This window comes from Rhinichthys klamathensis, unplaced genomic scaffold, assembly GCF_029890125.1.
Source record: "Rhinichthys klamathensis goyatoka isolate OS25496 unplaced genomic scaffold, OSU_Roscu_1.1 h1tg000188l_1, whole genome shotgun sequence".
Classification (NCBI taxonomy): Eukaryota; Metazoa; Chordata; class Actinopteri; order Cypriniformes; family Leuciscidae; genus Rhinichthys; species Rhinichthys klamathensis.
The window spans coordinates 114,002-132,012 of NW_026606715.1; the positions used below are offsets into that span (position 1 = coordinate 114,002).

General features: G+C 38.4%; 1 protein-coding gene across 1 annotated transcript in view; it reads left to right on the forward strand.

Moving 5' to 3' along the window:
- The window catches only part of pkdcca (protein kinase domain containing, cytoplasmic a), a 42,042-nt gene extending 34,724 nt beyond the window's left edge, over window positions 1-7,318 (forward strand). The window contains exons 6-7 of the mRNA XM_056261893.1: window positions 3,088-3,261; window positions 7,222-7,318. Coding sequence (XP_056117868.1) covers window positions 3,088-3,261; window positions 7,222-7,316 — 269 coding nt within the window. The 3' untranslated portion in view covers window positions 7,317-7,318. The remainder of the gene's footprint in view (window positions 1-3,087; window positions 3,262-7,221) is intronic.
- The last annotated feature ends 10,693 nt before the right edge of the window (window positions 7,319-18,011 follow it).

The window sequence follows — 18,011 nt, forward strand, 5'->3', positions numbered from 1 at the left end:
TTACTGAGTCATATGTAAACACAACAACAATAGGCAGCATATTTCCCCGAACCTGCAGCTCCTGTCCATAACAACAATCAGACCGTCTTCCTGTTTCCGGCGTGACGATCGAGTCTGTCCCAAAAACACCTCTCAATGCGGACTCGCGGACTCGCGCTAAGGGCCCTACATGACACTACATGCACTACATGTCGTCACCGAAGTGTGGACTCTGAGGAAGTCGACAATTTGGGACAGGGCCTTTGATGCACGAGTTGCCGAGATGAGATAACCTTTGACCTTTTCAAAATGGCGGAGAGCAACGCGAGAGTCGTGAATGGTAAAAATATGTAGCCTACTATTCATGATCTAGAAAATATTCAGCATATTATTTACCGTTTGAGTTTTGATAAATCATTTTCTTGCTGTAGCAGATGACTTAAGAGAAAGTACCCCATGCCAATCTTTATCTCTAATCTCAATCTCTCAAATCTCACATTTATTTATTTACGATACATTATTCTTAAGCAATCTAAAATAGTTTTAGCTAAATAACAGGTCTGGATCTCCGTATTTTTACCACATTACGACAACAAAAGCACTTGAACGCAACACACAGTTCACAAGTGGAAAATATCATATTTTCCATAGCACGTGAAAATTTGCCTTTTCAGCAAATCGGTTCAAAGCAAACGGGACATCATGTTATTAATAATCATTTTACTGTATAATGTGCCTCTTCCACACACACATTTTTCAGATTGTTCCTACGCGCCCGTTTCCCCCAAATCGAGCTCCTCGCAGCTGTTGAATTCATACGGACAGCTACATTTATTCTTCCTCTCATCTGAGAGAGAACAGCTGCCCCTGTTCACTAATGTAATGTCATGCGTTCAGTATTACAAACAGTATGTTGTGTTAATGTGAATCACGTCTTGTAATGTTGACTTGATTCAACATGACCGAGACGAGAAACAGACAGCTGCACATTTTTATGACTAAAAACACACTTCTGTGATCCGGCCATCAGTGAATGTTGGCAGCGTTACAGTGTTCTGTTCTCATTAGTTACTCTCCACGTCTCAACTCACGCCTCTACCGTACACGTTACTGCATTATCATAATGTTTCATAACCAGCCGTGATCGATTAAGCGTCTCTTTTAACCCCATCCGCTGTGATATCTCATTTGTCAACAAATCTTGTTACTGTATTACTGTAATGCTATAATGATAATAATATACTGTAATAATTATCTAATAATTGTTTTTTAATAACTATATTAAATATGTTAATATTATGTTATATTATCCATTCATATTTCAAAACACTTATCTGTAGAGTTTTTTTATTATTATTATTATCATTGTTGATATATTAATATTATTAGTATGATTATAATGTTATAATATATTAATTATAATATATTAGTAATATTATTTAATTTTACATTATATACATTTAATAAAAATTTAAATGTATACATCATGGTAGTATTTGTATTATTGTATTTGCTGTGTTTTATTGCATTTATGCTGATTTAAATAAAACTAAAATAATTGAATTACAGTAAAATAAAATACCGTATTACAATAGAGAATCAATATTGAAAATAATAGGAATTACACAAAAAAAAAAAAAAACTCATAAGTAAAGTGTCCGGATAGGCTAGATTACGGTAACGAGAATGAGATTTTGATAATATAAATTATAGTTTAGTGTCCAATTCTTACTATAACTAACTTAACTATGAATTTTGCCTCAATAAACTCCAAATTACTGCTTATTAATAGTTAGTAAGGTCGTTGTTAAGTTTAGGTTTTGGGATGTAGAATATGATCATGCATAATAAGGCATTAATATGTGCTTTATAAGTACTAATAAACAGCCAATATCCTAGTATGCATGATAATAAGCAAGTTATAATAATAGTGAGAATTGGACCCTAAACTAGAGTTTTCACCTGGTAACATCATAAGGACATTCCTGTATTGTCCAGATGTTTGTTGTGAACATTGACACAGTGTAAGGTTTGGAAGCATGGCATTGGTTTCTTTATCTCAGCGATGGACTGCAGTGTTGAAGAGTTGACAGGCAGTGCAGAGATAAGCGACAGAACGAGATGAATGTGTGGGAGGGACAGCGTGTGTTTCATTTTCTTTTGGCCGTCACTCCTCACGTCTCCCTCTATTCATCTGCCGTTTTCTCTTTCTATCAGCTTCCCTCTTTCTCTTGGCTTTCCTCTGACTGTGACTGTCCGCATGTATTGTGCTCGGGGTCACGTTGAGTGGTGTTGGAAATGTGTGTGAGTGAAGTTCTGGAGGAAGTAATAAATAAAGAAGAAATCAAAAGACACATGTCAAACTCTGACTAACAACAGCCTGAAGACTCTCTCCGTCAAAGAACAAGACAGCCCCTGTGTTAACACAATAAAGGAGCTTGTGTTGCTGTGTGTTGAGCTCCTACGCACTCGCACATACACACACTATGCTTTTCTTGGACAGATGTAATGTGTTTGATTCATTGTGCAGTGTGTGTCAGTGCTGTCATGGGGGCTGTCAGATTGTGGCCAGAAACCATTGAACATGAAAGATTTACTTACTTACGAGTGACATTCAGAACAGAAGCAATGCAATGAATAAAATAAAATAAAATAAAATAAAATAAAATAAAATAAAATAAAATAAAATAAAATAAATAAATAAATAAATAAATAAAATAAAATAAAAAATAAAATAAAAAATAATAAATAAAAATAATAAAATAAATAAATAAAATAAAATAAAATAAAATAAATAACAAATAAAATAAAATAAAATAAAAAAATAAAAAAATTAAATTAAATTAAATTAAATTAAATTAAATAAATGAAAAATTAAATAATAATAAAAAAAAAAATAATAATAAATAAAATAAATAAATAAATAAATAAATTAATTAAATTAAATTAAAACAAAATTAAATTAAAACAAAATTAAATTAAATTAAATTAAATTAAATTAAATTAAATTAAGTGGTTTACTATCTGGCCATTTTCCATGAATAACAAATATGTATAACCAGTATTTTGAAGAATATCATTTTTACATGACTTTCTCTCTTTTGTCAGAGTATAAGCGTGTGTTAGACGCCTCGATAGCAGCGGAGAACTACCGCTGCTGGCCGTCCTATCAGCACGACGGATGCCTGCTGTCAGTCTTCAGCGTTCATGAAGCTGTCGACGTGTGTGAGAGCCACGTCCAGTGCCGGGCCTTCGTCTTGACCAACCAGAGCACGTGGACAGGTAAAGTTGCCAAGTGTCGCACTGTTTAAATATGTGTAGCTCAGCTTAGTACATTCATACCAACTAACCAGCTCATTTTTGCAACGCAGAAGTAAGATATTTTCTGTGAGTGTCCGAAACGTGCACTATAGGTAAATAACTAGGAGAATAACAAAGAGCAGTAAATGGTAAAAACTATTTGCGTTGCTGATCGGCTTGATTCATGGCTTATAATGTTTTAACAAAGACTTTTTAAAATACCTATGGGAAAAATTAATGGAAAAAAATATTCCCAGAGCGGAACCAACAAAAAAAAAAACGGACACTAATGCACTTAACTGGAGGATCACAGCACTATCTACTGACTCTATATTCACTCTCAAACTCTATTGAATGCAATTGTGATGCAGTTGATGTAGAGAGTTTCAGACCTGTGAAGATCCATTTCAGTTCGGATGCCTTAGACAGCTGCCTATGAAGACAGCATGGCAGCTCACTAGCTTTTTGGAAAACAGCCATTATAGTTTATAGTGTTAATGTAAATATGTGTGTGGATTCGTGTGAATGTACGTGATAAATGTCCTCGCCTTGTCGATAAATCGCGACACACATACAGACCAGTGCTTCCCAACTGGTTAAGATCTGTTCTTGTAGCCCAGTGGAACATTTCATGATGGAATGAAAGTAAAGACAAAAATAGGACAATAGCTGACATAGAGAAGAAAAATATAGAGCTATAAAATCAACGTGGATATCATAGCTCAGATCATTTCATCTTGGATGAGAGATGAGAAATGTTCAAGTTCATATTGAAATTAGTTTAAGTTTAGTTTAATTTTATGTGCACAAATGTTAAATATACAGGTCCTTCTCAAAAAATTAGCATATTGTGATAAAGTTCATTATTTTCCATAATGTAATGATAAAAATTAAACTTTCATATATTTTAGATTCATTGCACACCAACTGAAATATTTCAGGTCTTTTATTGTTTTAATACTGATGATTTTGGCATACAGCTCATGAAAACCCAAAATTCCTGTCTCAAAAAATTAGCATATCATGAAAAGGGTCTCTAAACGAGCTATTACCCTAATCATCTGAATCAACTAAATAACTCTAAACACCTGCAAAAGATTCCTGAGGCTTTTAAAAACTCCCAGCCTGTTTCATTACTCAAAACCACAATCATGGGTAAGACTGCCGACCTGACTGCTGTCCAGAAGGCCATCATTGACACCCTCAAGCAAGAGGGTAAGACAGAAAGAAATTTCTGAACAAATAGGCTGTTCCCAGAGTGCTGTATCAAGGCACCTCAGTGGGAAGTCTGTGGGAAGGAAAAAGTGTGGCAAAAAAACGCTGCACAACAAGAAGAGGTGACCGGACCCTGAGGAAGATTGTGGAGAAGGACCGATTCCAGACCTTGGGGGACCTGCGGAAGCAGTGGACTGAGTCTGGAGTAGAAACATCCAGAGCCACCGTGCACAGGCGTGTGCAGGAAATGGACTACAGGTGCCGCATTCCCCAGGTCAAGCCACTTTTGAACCAGAAACAGCGGCAGGAGCGCCTGACCTGGGCTACAGAGAAGCAGCACTGGACTGTTGCTCAGTTTTGCATGTCATTCGGAAATCAAGGTGCCAGAGTCTGGAGGAAGACTGGGGAGAAGGAAATGCCAAAATGCCTGAAGTCCAGTGTCAAGTACCCACAGTCAGTGATGGTCTGGGTGCCATGTCAGCTGCTGGTGTTGGTGCACTGTGTTTTATCAAGGGCAGGGTCAATGCAGCTAGCTATCAGGAGATTTTGTAGCACTTCATGCTTCCATCTGCTGAAAAGCTTTATGGAGATGAAGATTTCATTTTTCAGCACGACCTGGCACCTGCTCACAGTGCCAAAACCACTGGTAAATGGTTTACTGACCATGGTATTACTGTGCTCAATTGGCCTGCCAACTCTCCTGACCTGAACCCCATAGAGAATCTGTGGGATATTGTGAAGAGAAAGTTGAGAGACGCAAGACCCAACACTCTGGATGAGCTTAAGGCCGCTATCGAAGCATCCTGGGCCTCCATAACACCTCAGCAGTGCCACAGGCTGATTGCCTCCATGCCACGCCGCATTGAAGCAGTCATTTCTGCAAAAGGATTCCCGACCAAGTATTGACTATTGAGTGCATAACTGAACATAATTATTTGAAGGTTGACTTTTTTTTTTTGTATTAAAAACACTTCTTTTATTGGTCGGATGAAATATACTAATTTTTTTAGACAGGAATTTTGGGTTTTCATGAGCTGTATGCCAAAATCATCAGTATTAAAACAATAAAAGACCTGAAATATTTCAGTTGGTGTGCAATGAATCTAAAATATATGAAAGTTTAATTTTTATCATTACATTATGGAAAATAATGAACTTATATATCACAATATGCTAATTTTTTTAGAAGGACCTGTATACAGTAAGAGCAAGAAAATACAATCCAAATACTGTGCAGGGAGAGGCAGAAAACCCCAAAGGGCTTATTTAGACAACTTTTTAGACAACAATTTAAACACCAAGGACAAAAACTAACTTTAAAATCACTGACTTCATCCTGGCAAATCTGAGGAGAATGTGAGACATTTTCTAGATTGGTTGTGAATCTTTAGACACATATGAGATTTTTGCTTAATTTTGTCATGAGAAACATCTGAGAAGGAGGTAGGGGTTGCAAAGACTAGTTGACTTTCGCTGATCATGGCCTATAGAGGGCGCAAAGAAATCTTTGAAGTCCACTTTATGCTCCGTTTCCAACAGTTAACATGACAAATAAAGGCATACTCCGAGATATGTTTGATAATGCCATCTGGATGCTCAAAATTGATCGAGTGAATGCTCGTTTTAAACAGTTTATTGTAGACGTGAGTTAATCACCGTTCTAAACTAATGCGCTGCTGCTTTGTAACACACACACATACAGATAGTAATTCATACACACAGAAACAGTCAGCAGCGCAGAGATGTATTGTCAACACTGTTCTGTGATTTATCAATAAAATAGCTTAGAAAATGAAAAATTCCATCATATATTTCTTAGTAACTAAAACCCACAGCTTCACTATTACAAAGACTCTGCCGGCTAGAATTAATTCACACACCTCGGCACTCTCACTAATGCATTCATATAAATGTAATCTTTACTGTGCGACTTTATCTATGATTTAGAACGAGCAGAAATCGAAGAGAAATATAACGACCCAAAGACAAAAGAACTGATAAAAATAAGCTGTTATGTAGGAGGAATAGCCTTGTGGGCAGCACTGTGTCAGATGCCATAGCTGAGCGCAAGGCAACCCGCGTTTGAGTCTCAGCTCGAGGGTTATTTGTTCATTAATGACATCTCCGACTCGACTTTAATCACAGAAATGTCGACTTAAAACAATCTGAAGTCGTTCAACCCCTAGAAGGAGGTTCTCCTTTAAACTCATTACTGTCTAAAAAGATCAGATATTGAGTTTTCATTTGTCAAGATTACTCCCTCTCAAAAGTCAAAATCAACAGTATTTTGGCTCAAATGTATCCAACACTTGGTTGAATCCAGCTATATTACATGGTATTAAAGTCACATTAGCGCGATTTTTGCAGGCAAAAAAGTCAATAGCGTAGTGATGTATAAAGCACAGCTCACAGAAGACACTTTCTGTTGGTCAGCGCAGCAAATCAGTGTGATTAACTTGAACCCGTTGTGAAATCAGAGTGGGCAGATCTCATGTCATCATGTGAAATTCCCAATCATGATGTTTCCTATTGAAATGACTGGATTTCACCCACAAAAATCCGCCGAACAATGGGAAATGTGACCGCACCTCTGGCGTAGATCCACAGCACTCTCACGTTTCTCTTCCTCCCACGTCCTGTTCCTCACATCCCATTCATCCGGTCTTCCGTCTGCTGTTCTGTAGCAGGAAATGTCCATTCTCTCACACACAGTTTCGATCTCTGCAGGTCATCAGCTCGTGCTCTTCAAAACCGGAGCATCCAGCCTGAGCGCGGCTCCAGGGAGACTCTCGTACATACGCCTGGGAGCCGCCGAGAGCTGAGAGGAGATGGAGTCGGGATCTTCCGATGTCTTCCCCTCAGGACTCGAGGAGGACGAAGACTCCTTCAGGAGGAGGTCAGCTGTGTGCAATACTGCCTCTCTGAACCTGGGATTGGACTGTGAATGTGTATGTGTATCTAGCAGAGATGCTGTTTGTGCTTGTCCCAGCAACATGTGTCAGTATTTCTTCCTCTCCATCTGTCATTCTTTCTCTTTCTGTCTTTGCCCACACGTAATCCTCCTTTCTTTGCTCTGATATCCAGCACTTTGTCTTCCATGCGAATCAGGGTTTATTTGTTGAGCTTTTAAAAGCATTTGAAATCTTTTCAAATATTTGCTCTTGTAAAACAAATTCTTCCGACAATCGATGTCCAAATGTTCGCCTAGACCAGTCTAAACAAGTAATTTATTGGTTTAACGAATGCAAACGCCTCTTTTAAATTATGAAATCATTTTTTAAATCAAGATAGATGTTTTCCCAAACAGATTAGCAACAAATCTGGAAATTTCTATTTCGATCTTGTTTTTCTTTGTTCTTGTCATTAAAGCTTTTCATGTTCTGTTTTGAATTTGAATATTATTTTCAATGGCAGAATGCAATGACCCGTTTGAGAGGTTAATTGTGGTACTTGACGGTGGTTAGTCAGCCAATCCCCTTGTGGTGTGATAAAGTTTCCCAAGGAAATGTCGATCTGTTACTTGACAGGTGAAGGAGTTGGAGAGGTTTCTGCTTTCAGTGAAAGCACTGAGATGTACATGTACATGCTTTCTTATGAGTCTTATGGTTGTGTTGTATATGAAAGTGATATTTTTATATGGAAATATTAAAGTCATGTGACTTAAAACTGTGTCTTGGTCATTTTTGTGTGTAAAAATATATTCAGAGTCAGACTATTCAAACTGAAATATGAACTTTAGGGCATAGAACATATTTTTATAATATTATAAATGGATCACAGGGGGAACAATATTAAAACAATTGTTTCATACAGTTTTTTTTAAGTGTTTAAAAACACATTTTAAATATTTCTCAATATCTCTGCAGTATTTGAATCTCTATGCTACTGTTCAAAAATGTAAGTACAGTAAGATTTTCTGAATTTATTTTGAAAAGAAATTATTACATATATTTAGCAAGGATACATTAAACAATCAAAAGAGACAATAAAGACATCTCTAATGTTATAAAACTTTTCTATTTCGGATAAATGCTGTTTTGTTTGGTGTTTTATCTTTTCATTAATCTAAGAATCCAGAAAGAAATAGCAGTTTCTACAAAAGTATAAGCAGTAAAATGGTTTTCAACATTGAAAACTATTTGTGTCACAGAAGACACACACTCCAGTCAGCTAATAACAGCAAACTGAGGCTACAGTTCACACACGCTCACCAAAATTGGACAATGAAAGATTGGAAAAATGTTGCCTGATCTGATGAGTCTCGGTTTCTGCTGCAACATTCAAATGGTAGAGTCAGAATTTGGTGTAAGCGACATAAAAGCATGAATCCATCCTGCCTTGTATCAGCGGTTCAGGCTGTGGCTAATGGTATTTTCTTGGCACACTTTTGGCTCCTGAGTACCAATGAAGCACCGTTTAAACACCACAGCACACCTGAGTATTGTTGCTGATCATTTCCATCTCTTTATAACCACAGTGTACAGTCTTCTAATGGCTACTTCCAGCAGGATAATGCTCATGTTACAAAGCTCAAATCATCTCAAACTGGTTTCTTGAACATGTTCACTTCACTCAAACGGCCTCCACAGTCACCAGATCTCAGTCCACTAGAGCAGCTTTGGGATGTGGAGGAACTGGAGATTCATATCATGGATGTTCAGATCTGACAAATCTGCAGCAACTGTGTGATGCGATCATGATAATATGGACCAGAATCTCTGAGGAATGTTTCCAGCACCTTTCTGAATCAATGCCACGCAAATTAAGACAGCTCTGAAGGCAAGAGGGACAAAAAGACTAGCAAGGTGTACCTAATAAAGTCGCCGGTTAGTGCATGTATTTTAAAGGCATTTAAAAGCAAAACAAACTGTGATTGGTCACTTTAAATGTCTGTCAGATGGTCTAAGTGGGATGTTCTTGACAAGAATAAGTGGACTAGGCCTCATGCTAAAAGTCAAAAGTCTGGTTCAGGAAAGTGACCCTCGGCACAGACAGACGAGAGGAGCAGAAGCCTTAACATTCCCGACGGTCCCCAGTGGGATCACTCCAGCATCGGGTCAGCTCATCTCCTGACACACACATGCTCTCCAGATGCCACCATCCAAATCCTCTTTCACAGCTCCTCGTTTCTACATCGGGACTGATGGAGGAAGATGGAACCACGAAGGCTTGAAAACCCAGGCAGGATCAGATCTGTAGAGAGGGGTGTGTGGAGAATCGACGCTCGAGTGCGTGTTAATGTGTATGTGTCAGACTGAGAGATAAGCAGAGAAAGCGAGACACAAAGACTGAGAGAGCGAGGGACGCATCTGTCTTCTATTGGCCTGAGGGATTATGGCTTTTCCTGAGGCACGGCTCCAGGCTGTGAGAGAGACGGAGGGAGAGAATGAAGGACTGAGAGATGAAGGAAGGGTGAGAGGGATTGTGGGTTAGCTGCAGCGACACTAATGAGAGACAGACCCTGTGTTAAAAAGTCACCTCAGTGCTGTGACATGTGCTGGTTTTCTAAAGTAAGGAGAAAACTTCCACCTTTCTGCATTTGGGTTTTCAGTTCAACGTGTTTGAGTGTTTCATTACGACATTAGGCTGAGCAAATTTGACAGAAGGTTCATTTATGAAGTAACTCCTCGTGCTGCTATCCTTCATTATATCATGCCAACTAAAGTGACTCATTAGAGTGGAAGGAATTTCAGCCATTATAAAGCAGCAATGGAAGAAATTCACTGTGTGGAGCGAATGCCAGCTGGCATATTAGCAAAACCTTAGTCAGGGTAGACACCATATTGAATTTTATGAGGATGAAAATGAAGCTGACATACAGTTTTTGCACTACGTAAAGATCCTAGATCGCATATGCAATTTTCAAAACACAACTTTCAGAAGAAGACAATTTAAATTTTTGGGAAAGATGTTTCATCAGATGAACAGCTGGCATGTTGACATCTATTAAACATGCTGTTCGTCTGCCCCTCATAGCTAAATATGATGCTACCCTGACTAAGGACTATATAGCAAAATTGTCCGTGTATGAGTTTTTGGCTTATATTTATATATAATTTTAGCATTTTCTTTGTTTTTCAATGAATCAATGAAACAGCGTGTTTGAACTAAATCAGTGATTTAATTATCCATTCAAAAAGAAAGTCACTTGCTTCGTTCCTGAATAAATCAGATGTCTGAACAAATCGGTCAAGTGAAAGATGCAATGACTCACTCATTAAGACAGTGTCTGCATCTGAAATCACATACTTCCTTGGCAATTAGCAGGTGCAAAACAGAATTCACAGTTCTTATAAATGAATAGACCTACTATTTTTCTGAATTGTGCATATGATGGACACTTTACTATCCCATGAGGCCACAGGAGATTGCTTAATGACAATGAAGCGACGCAACTGACAGTGACAACATGTCCAGATTACATTCATACACATTCATAATAGAACATGCTTTTTTAGCGGTCGAGAAGTAGCCAATACTTATTCAAAATAGAGAAAGTATGTGATTTTGGATGTAGCCAGTGACTTGCCACCACCTACTGGTAGTTTCAGTTTCGTATTTAAAGGATTGTTTCATTTTTAAAAATCATTTCATATTTCAATATTAAAAATATTATTTTTGTAAACATTAATCTCAGCATTATTTATGGATATTTAATGGATTTTGTTGATACGGATTTCATTTGCTTGGTAACCGCCTGCAGTGTCTTATTATTCTAATTGAGTTTTAATGATTAAATCCATCACACAGAATATGAAGAATATGGAAAGCTTTGGAACTGGACACAACAGGCATAAACCAGCAAAGATACTAGCACAAAAACACAATAGTCAATATCTTGTCTAATATTTGTTATTGACAAAATTCCAGAAAATATTGAGATATAATTGTTTTGTCAATTTCATCCACCCCTGTATCAGAGCCATACAGAAGCAACATTTCATGTTGTTTATGTTGTGTAAACCATTCATTTAAAGGTGCATTCAGTAGTTGTTTCGCTAGCAGTATCAACAATTCTTTAGTGTACTTTAAGTTTAAATACCACAGTGGTGTTACTGTAGATGCTGCACTGCCATCTGTGGACCTGGATCAGCACGATCGGCTCTGAGTTTTAGATAAATCACACTGATGGTGAGTTTTAGAGATCCTCACATGTCCAATGACGATTGTCTCAGTTATAAATATATTTTGTCTCAGTTATAAAATTCTTGCGGGTCACATCATTTCAGCACTGCAAAATCTATTTAAAAGGCATATTGCAGGGTTTTTTTCTTCTCAAAATTAATACCTTGTATGAAAATATCATATGAAAAGTTAATGCAGGTTTTAAAATTGTTTTGCAAGACATAAAGGCACAAATTTAATAGATTATGTCACGGGAGGGAGTTTGTTTGCCGGGCTCTGCCTTTGCACAGTGCAGAGTCGATTGGTATTCAGTCGGAGCGGTCGTGATTCAGTGTGTTTTCGGTGGTTATTGTATTTCAATTAATCATTTGTGAATTATGGCCTGTCAGGACATCGCGTCCACAGGTTTCCGAACAACAAAAAGGATCTGTGCTATCTTCCGTGCGTTTTGTGCAGGTGAAGACACGGGACTTCACTTCTGCATCTGCTTCGAAAAACGCGGAAAAGTCTTCGAAAAAGTCTTCATCTCATATATACAACATTTAAAAGGCTCTTCACAAAAACTTTTTTTTTTTATTAATGTGTCAAACGTTTTAAATTCGCATCAAATGAATCTGTTGACAGTCACACATTTTTTTTCACACAAAAGCTTTACTTTTGCATCTTCGTTTTTAATAGATTAGACATATTTTCATAGTGAATCCAGTGCTTTTTTTTAATATCATTGAGATAATATTATTGTTTGTGTTAATATTTTGAATTAGATTAAGTTTTTTTTATATATATATTTTCTCTTTGGATTTTAAATTTAGTTAAAAGTTTAGTTGTGATTTTATTGTAAAAAAAAAATTTATTATTTATTTTAATTAATAACAATATTATTTTTATTTAGTTTTAGTTATATTTAGTACACCAACTTGAACGAAAATGAGAAATGTTGGCAACTAGCTGAAAAAATAATGTTTTTTTTTTTAGTTAATCTTTATTTTATTTATTATGATTTTAGTTTTAGTTAATGATATTAACCCCCAGCACATCAACACTTTTATTTCAAAAGTTTTAAAAATTGTATTTTTCAAGACACGACCCCTGTAAAGAATGGTGAATGTTGGTCTGAAACGGCAGGTTTGAGTTTTTGCCTCAGTCATGTGCGTTCAGAGGTTCAGTGTGATGGAGCAGGAATGCGAGAGGAATGCAGACACAGTGGTCATCCCAGCATGAAAGAAATGAGGGGGGATGAGAGAGAGAAACAGAGAGGGAGGAAAAATAGTACAACGATAAAGGCCTTTTAAGAGCCACAGACAGTGAGCTTCTGTTGACTGGACATACATGAGAGACGGCCAGATGGGAAGAGATCCAAAAGGGAAAATGGACACACACTCTAACGCTCACACTTAGAAAGGAAAGCAGCTTTGCCTTTTTATCCAGTTGTACCCATGTCTCAAAGGGAACCAGCTGATATGGTTAACAATACAAGTGAAAGTGAAGTGTAGGATGGCATATTAAATCTGTCTCACACACACACACACACACACACACACACACACACACACACACACACACACACACACACACACACACACACACACACACACACACACACACACACACACACACACACACACTGCCTGCTGAGGTTGTCCAGAGGTCATCTGGCTGCACACCAGGCCCTCATGACTCCCTCCAGAAAGAGAGTGAGAGAAAGAGGTTTAGAAAACTTTATTTTTTACACATTTTATATTCCTAATTCAAACATCATATCCCCAAAACATTGGAAAGCAACTAAATAAAAATAAGGCTCTGTTTACACCTGGTATTAAGATGTGTTTTGGTCGATCAGATCACGAGTAGATGAGAGAGACACTTTCCCGTTTACACCTGGTGTTTTAATCCGTCTCTTCAGTCCACTTTCCTCCACTTCTGTCCTGTATTCTTCGAGGGGAGGGTCTGTGGGCGGGTAAATTTATGTTTTTTTTCTTTTTAAATCTTTCGATCCAATGGATAAGCTTGTGCAATTTACACATGAACGTGACCGGAGACGACATAAAAACACGGAGAGCATCAGCTTTAGTTTCTGCTCTGACAGCCGAAGACCAGCCGAACGCTGTGAGTGTGTTAGAAATCAGGAATGGTGAGAGAACATTGTGCTTGGTATGTTTTTAAATTTTCAAACCAAACTTGGGTCTTCAACCGATAAAGTTTAAATCCCGGCGTCCAGCTATTGCTAGAGTAGTCAGTCTTTTGTGGCTGTTTGAACATGTTGTGGCAAAAATTCATCTCAGACAAACATCACTGCGTAAGAGACACTCAGAGTCAAATTATATAAAATAGAAGTATTTATTCTTGCAAGAATAGGAGCAGTCTAATACACAGTTGTTACCCTGTGCAGAAGAGTGACACACCCCCAGACAGACTGAACTAGCTTTTATCTTAGTTTCAAGGCCTTCTTCCCCCCAGAGCCTTCCTCCCAGTAGTTTTCCATAGACGTCACTAGTTGGCCCACTAAGCTCCCCTGCACCAAAATGGCCTTCTGACATCTAGGTCAGAGGTCCTTGTTCGTCTGTTCTCTGGAGTGTCTCCCTCTTCTGCCTCCCCAGGTACATAAACAGAATCTTCTCTCACTACAAGTGAGAGACACACATGTGACATTCTTTGAATCATCTATATTTTACTAAAGATCAATGAATATCATTAAAATTGCCACTACAAACACATTTGATCACATGAGCGTTTACACTACGAAAGCAATCCGCACGAATGTGTTTTCGACTACCTCTGGAAGTGGTTGAAAGTGGACAAGCTCAAAACGTTTTAGACCCCGTTTACACCGGCGTCGTCCACTTGTGATCCGATCGACCAAAACGCATATTAATACCAGGTGTAAACAGGGCCTAAAATTGATAGAAAATAAGTTAAACATTTTTTAAAAACTAATACCAATTGATCATCATGTACAACACATAGAACCTCATTGATGCACCATATTTCACAAAAAGCAGGAACATTATTTGAAAGACTGTAATATGCTAATTCTGTTCTCAATCTTGAAGCCACATGAACATAACTCTAGGATCTGTTGCTGCAAACTGTAGACTTGTTCTTTCTTGTTTTCCATATGGCCAGTTTTTCTGTCCCTACTCAACATACTCTCCTTCTTAATAAAAATCTATACTTCAGTCCTCCTATGAATATGTTATCTGAAAATTATTTTTTAAACCCCTGAAACCAAGTTGCAAGTGATTTAAAATGACTATTTAGTCCAATACATTTAAAAAAATAATTATCTAAACTTCTCCCTTGCCACAAAACCTACACAATCACCCTCATTCACATCACACGTCAGCAGTGCAATACCAATCCTTGGAAACTCTTGTCTGCCGATCTGGTTTGCCTTTTGTCCTGTTATAGGTTCTCCAGAAGTACTTTGTATTACCAAAAAGATTTCCTCAATCAGCTTTGATGTGAGTCGCTGTAAACCTGCCACTTCCTGAACAGTGATGGGAATAACGGCGTTATTTAACGCCGTCGTTATTTAACGCCGTTATTCCCATCACTGTTCAGGAATTACTAACGGCATTACTTTTTCCAGTAACGAGTAATCTAATTGATTACTCTTCTCATCTTAATAACGCCGTTCCCGTTACTGCCAAAAAATGCGGCGCGTTACTATAACTGATGAAGCTGGGGTTTTTTTTTTTCATCAGACCAACTAGATCTCTGAGCGAGAGGCAAATACTTTTTTTACTGTTCTTCCTTGGTTAGTGGGCAGAGCACGAGACAAGCGCATAAATGCTGACGATTGGCTGAGGTAGAGTAAAATGTCATTGTAAGCCAATCAGAGGTAGAGTTGGGTGGGTGTTCGAAAGCACGCATAGTAGTGATGGGCATTCGCAGTGGCGGTTCTACATTGAATTACACCCTGGGCGAGACCCCCTTCGAGGGGGTCTCGTTCTACATTGAATTACCCCCATTGAATTAATTTTAGTTGATCATTATGAAAATTATTTTCATTTCATGAATATAGTGACCAAAATGATCACGGTTAAACACAGAATCTTGTTCAAAAAGTAGGCCTAATACACAATGAAATCTATTCACCAAGTTAATAACATTAAAGATGATGGCCAAATTTTAAAGGAGTGTGTTTTATGTTATCTAATAACATGTACACGTTCAAATAAACTTTTGACAAAAAAGGTTGTATAAAAAGATAAACCTCACATATTTCAGCCTTTAAATCATCTTTATAAAAAGAATATGGGTCATTAAAGATAAATTCCTGACATTTATAATGCACAGTAGCTTATTTTTTATTATTAATAGTAAAATTCGGTCCGATTTTCCCATGGCTGTCGTTGCTATACAACCATGCACTGCGCTCTCCACAACGACAAAGAAGTTTTAGTAGTTAATGGATTTCCACCACAGAAAAACGCTTGCTGTAGCTCTGCTAAAAGATTTATTTACGGAGAAGAGAAAAACACCCACGTGTTTGGGTGCACCCCCATACTGAAAAGATTAAAAATGTTCATCTCGCTGCTCCTGGAAAAAAATGAGCGCGTCGCTTCAATTATGAGCGCGCTTCCCGTGCGCCTACATTTGAAATAACGACCTCGAGCGCGCAAAAGACGCGATATGTGAACGGCCCCTTGGTGAGCTACCTCCAATCTGGAGACCCCCTTGACATAGCTTCTGTGCACGGCACCTTCTCAGCAACCAGGGGCGCCATTGCCAATAATTGAATTGAAATGATAGAAAATAGAAAACCTTCGCGGCGCAGAGGATTTTTTTTAACTGCTCGTGCCGCCCCCCATGTGACATGAAAAAATGCCGCCCCGGGCGACTGCCCGGTTCGCCCGTGCCTAAAACCGCTACTGGGCATTCGGCACTTTTGACTCAGCTCACTGAAAAGAGCCGGCTCTTTTGGCTCACAAACGGCTCTTTAAATGACTTTGACTATAATATATATATTTTTTTACATAATTATTTAATTTCTATTGAGAGTGAGGAGTCACGTGCCGATTTGGGCGGGGTCTGAGCCGGTCGGCCATATGGCTCTGGGTAGGAGACGCTATCGGTTGCCAGGGGCAACGCCTTCAGAACTTCACAGAGGCGCGACTAAAACATTCCAGAAATAGCGAGAGAGAGACAGCGCAGCTTAGTATTTGTTTACATTTTACATTTTTCCTGATACGCCGCAGTTTCTTTGGAAGATATGGAGAAGGAAGAGAAATGAAAGGGGTTCTATCGGGAGAGACTAAATAACAATGCTAGCCAGCTTAGATAAACTGCTTGTCAATAAACTGACAGCAGCAACAGCGAGCAAAGCCTGCTTTCAAAAGCAACACATTTCAGCACAGTTCGCCTTTTATTTAATAGAAACGAACGAAATTAATACTCTGTTATTCATCTAGAGTTGTTTCATTTGTTATAGATATATCTGTACCGCGAAATGTTTTAAAAAGACACTTTTTTTAATGACGTACGATTAGCATTGACAGGGGAATGTCCGATCTATTCGCTTAACGTTGCACGGCAGGTGCAAATGCACGTATCTGATTCATATCAGATTTATTTCCACATATGAATGAGGCCTGAAACATCAAGTATGACTGAACTCTCGCAGTTTAACGTTACAGGTTTGGGGGTTTCTAAGTCTTGCACCCATGCCGCAACAGACTTGTTCAGCTCATAATGACTTAAAGCTTCTGAACTCTTGCATTGTGTAGGCAGTAACGTTAGTCACTGATACCATAAACAAACCAGGTAATTAACTATGTCAGCGTATGTGAAAGGTGGTAGTGCTTTGGGTCTTTCGTCCATTCTGTAGCAGGTCATACCGTACGGGTCCATGTTGATGTCAAGTAGTTTCTCTAAAAAACGCTGCTTGGTGTTGTTATTTATTTAGTCTCTCCCGATAGAGCCCCTTTCCTTTTGCTTCCCCCTTCTTCATTTATTCCCAAGAAACTGTGCCTTATCGCAAAAATGCAAACAAATATCAAGCTGCTCTCTCTCTCTCTCTGTCGCTATTTCTCTCGGTCTCACGGTCGAAGTAACCATGACAACGGATAGCGTATCCTACCAAGATGGCGAATCCTTCCCACAATGCAACGCGGAGTGATACGCGTGACGTCACCTCCTCATTCTCAATAGGCTAAATTTGTAAAAATAGAGTCGGCTCTTCAGATATGCGAGCCAGCTCCCGACGTTCACCTAAAAGAGCCGGCTCTTAGAGTCGCCTCATTCGCGAATCGCGAACGACCCATCAAAAGCTCATTCGCGAACGAGTCGATCCATCATCACTAACGGCTAACGCTCATGAATAGCGAACGACCCATCATAACGCATAGTCGGACAGGACAGGACACACAATGAACAACACAAGCAAGCCA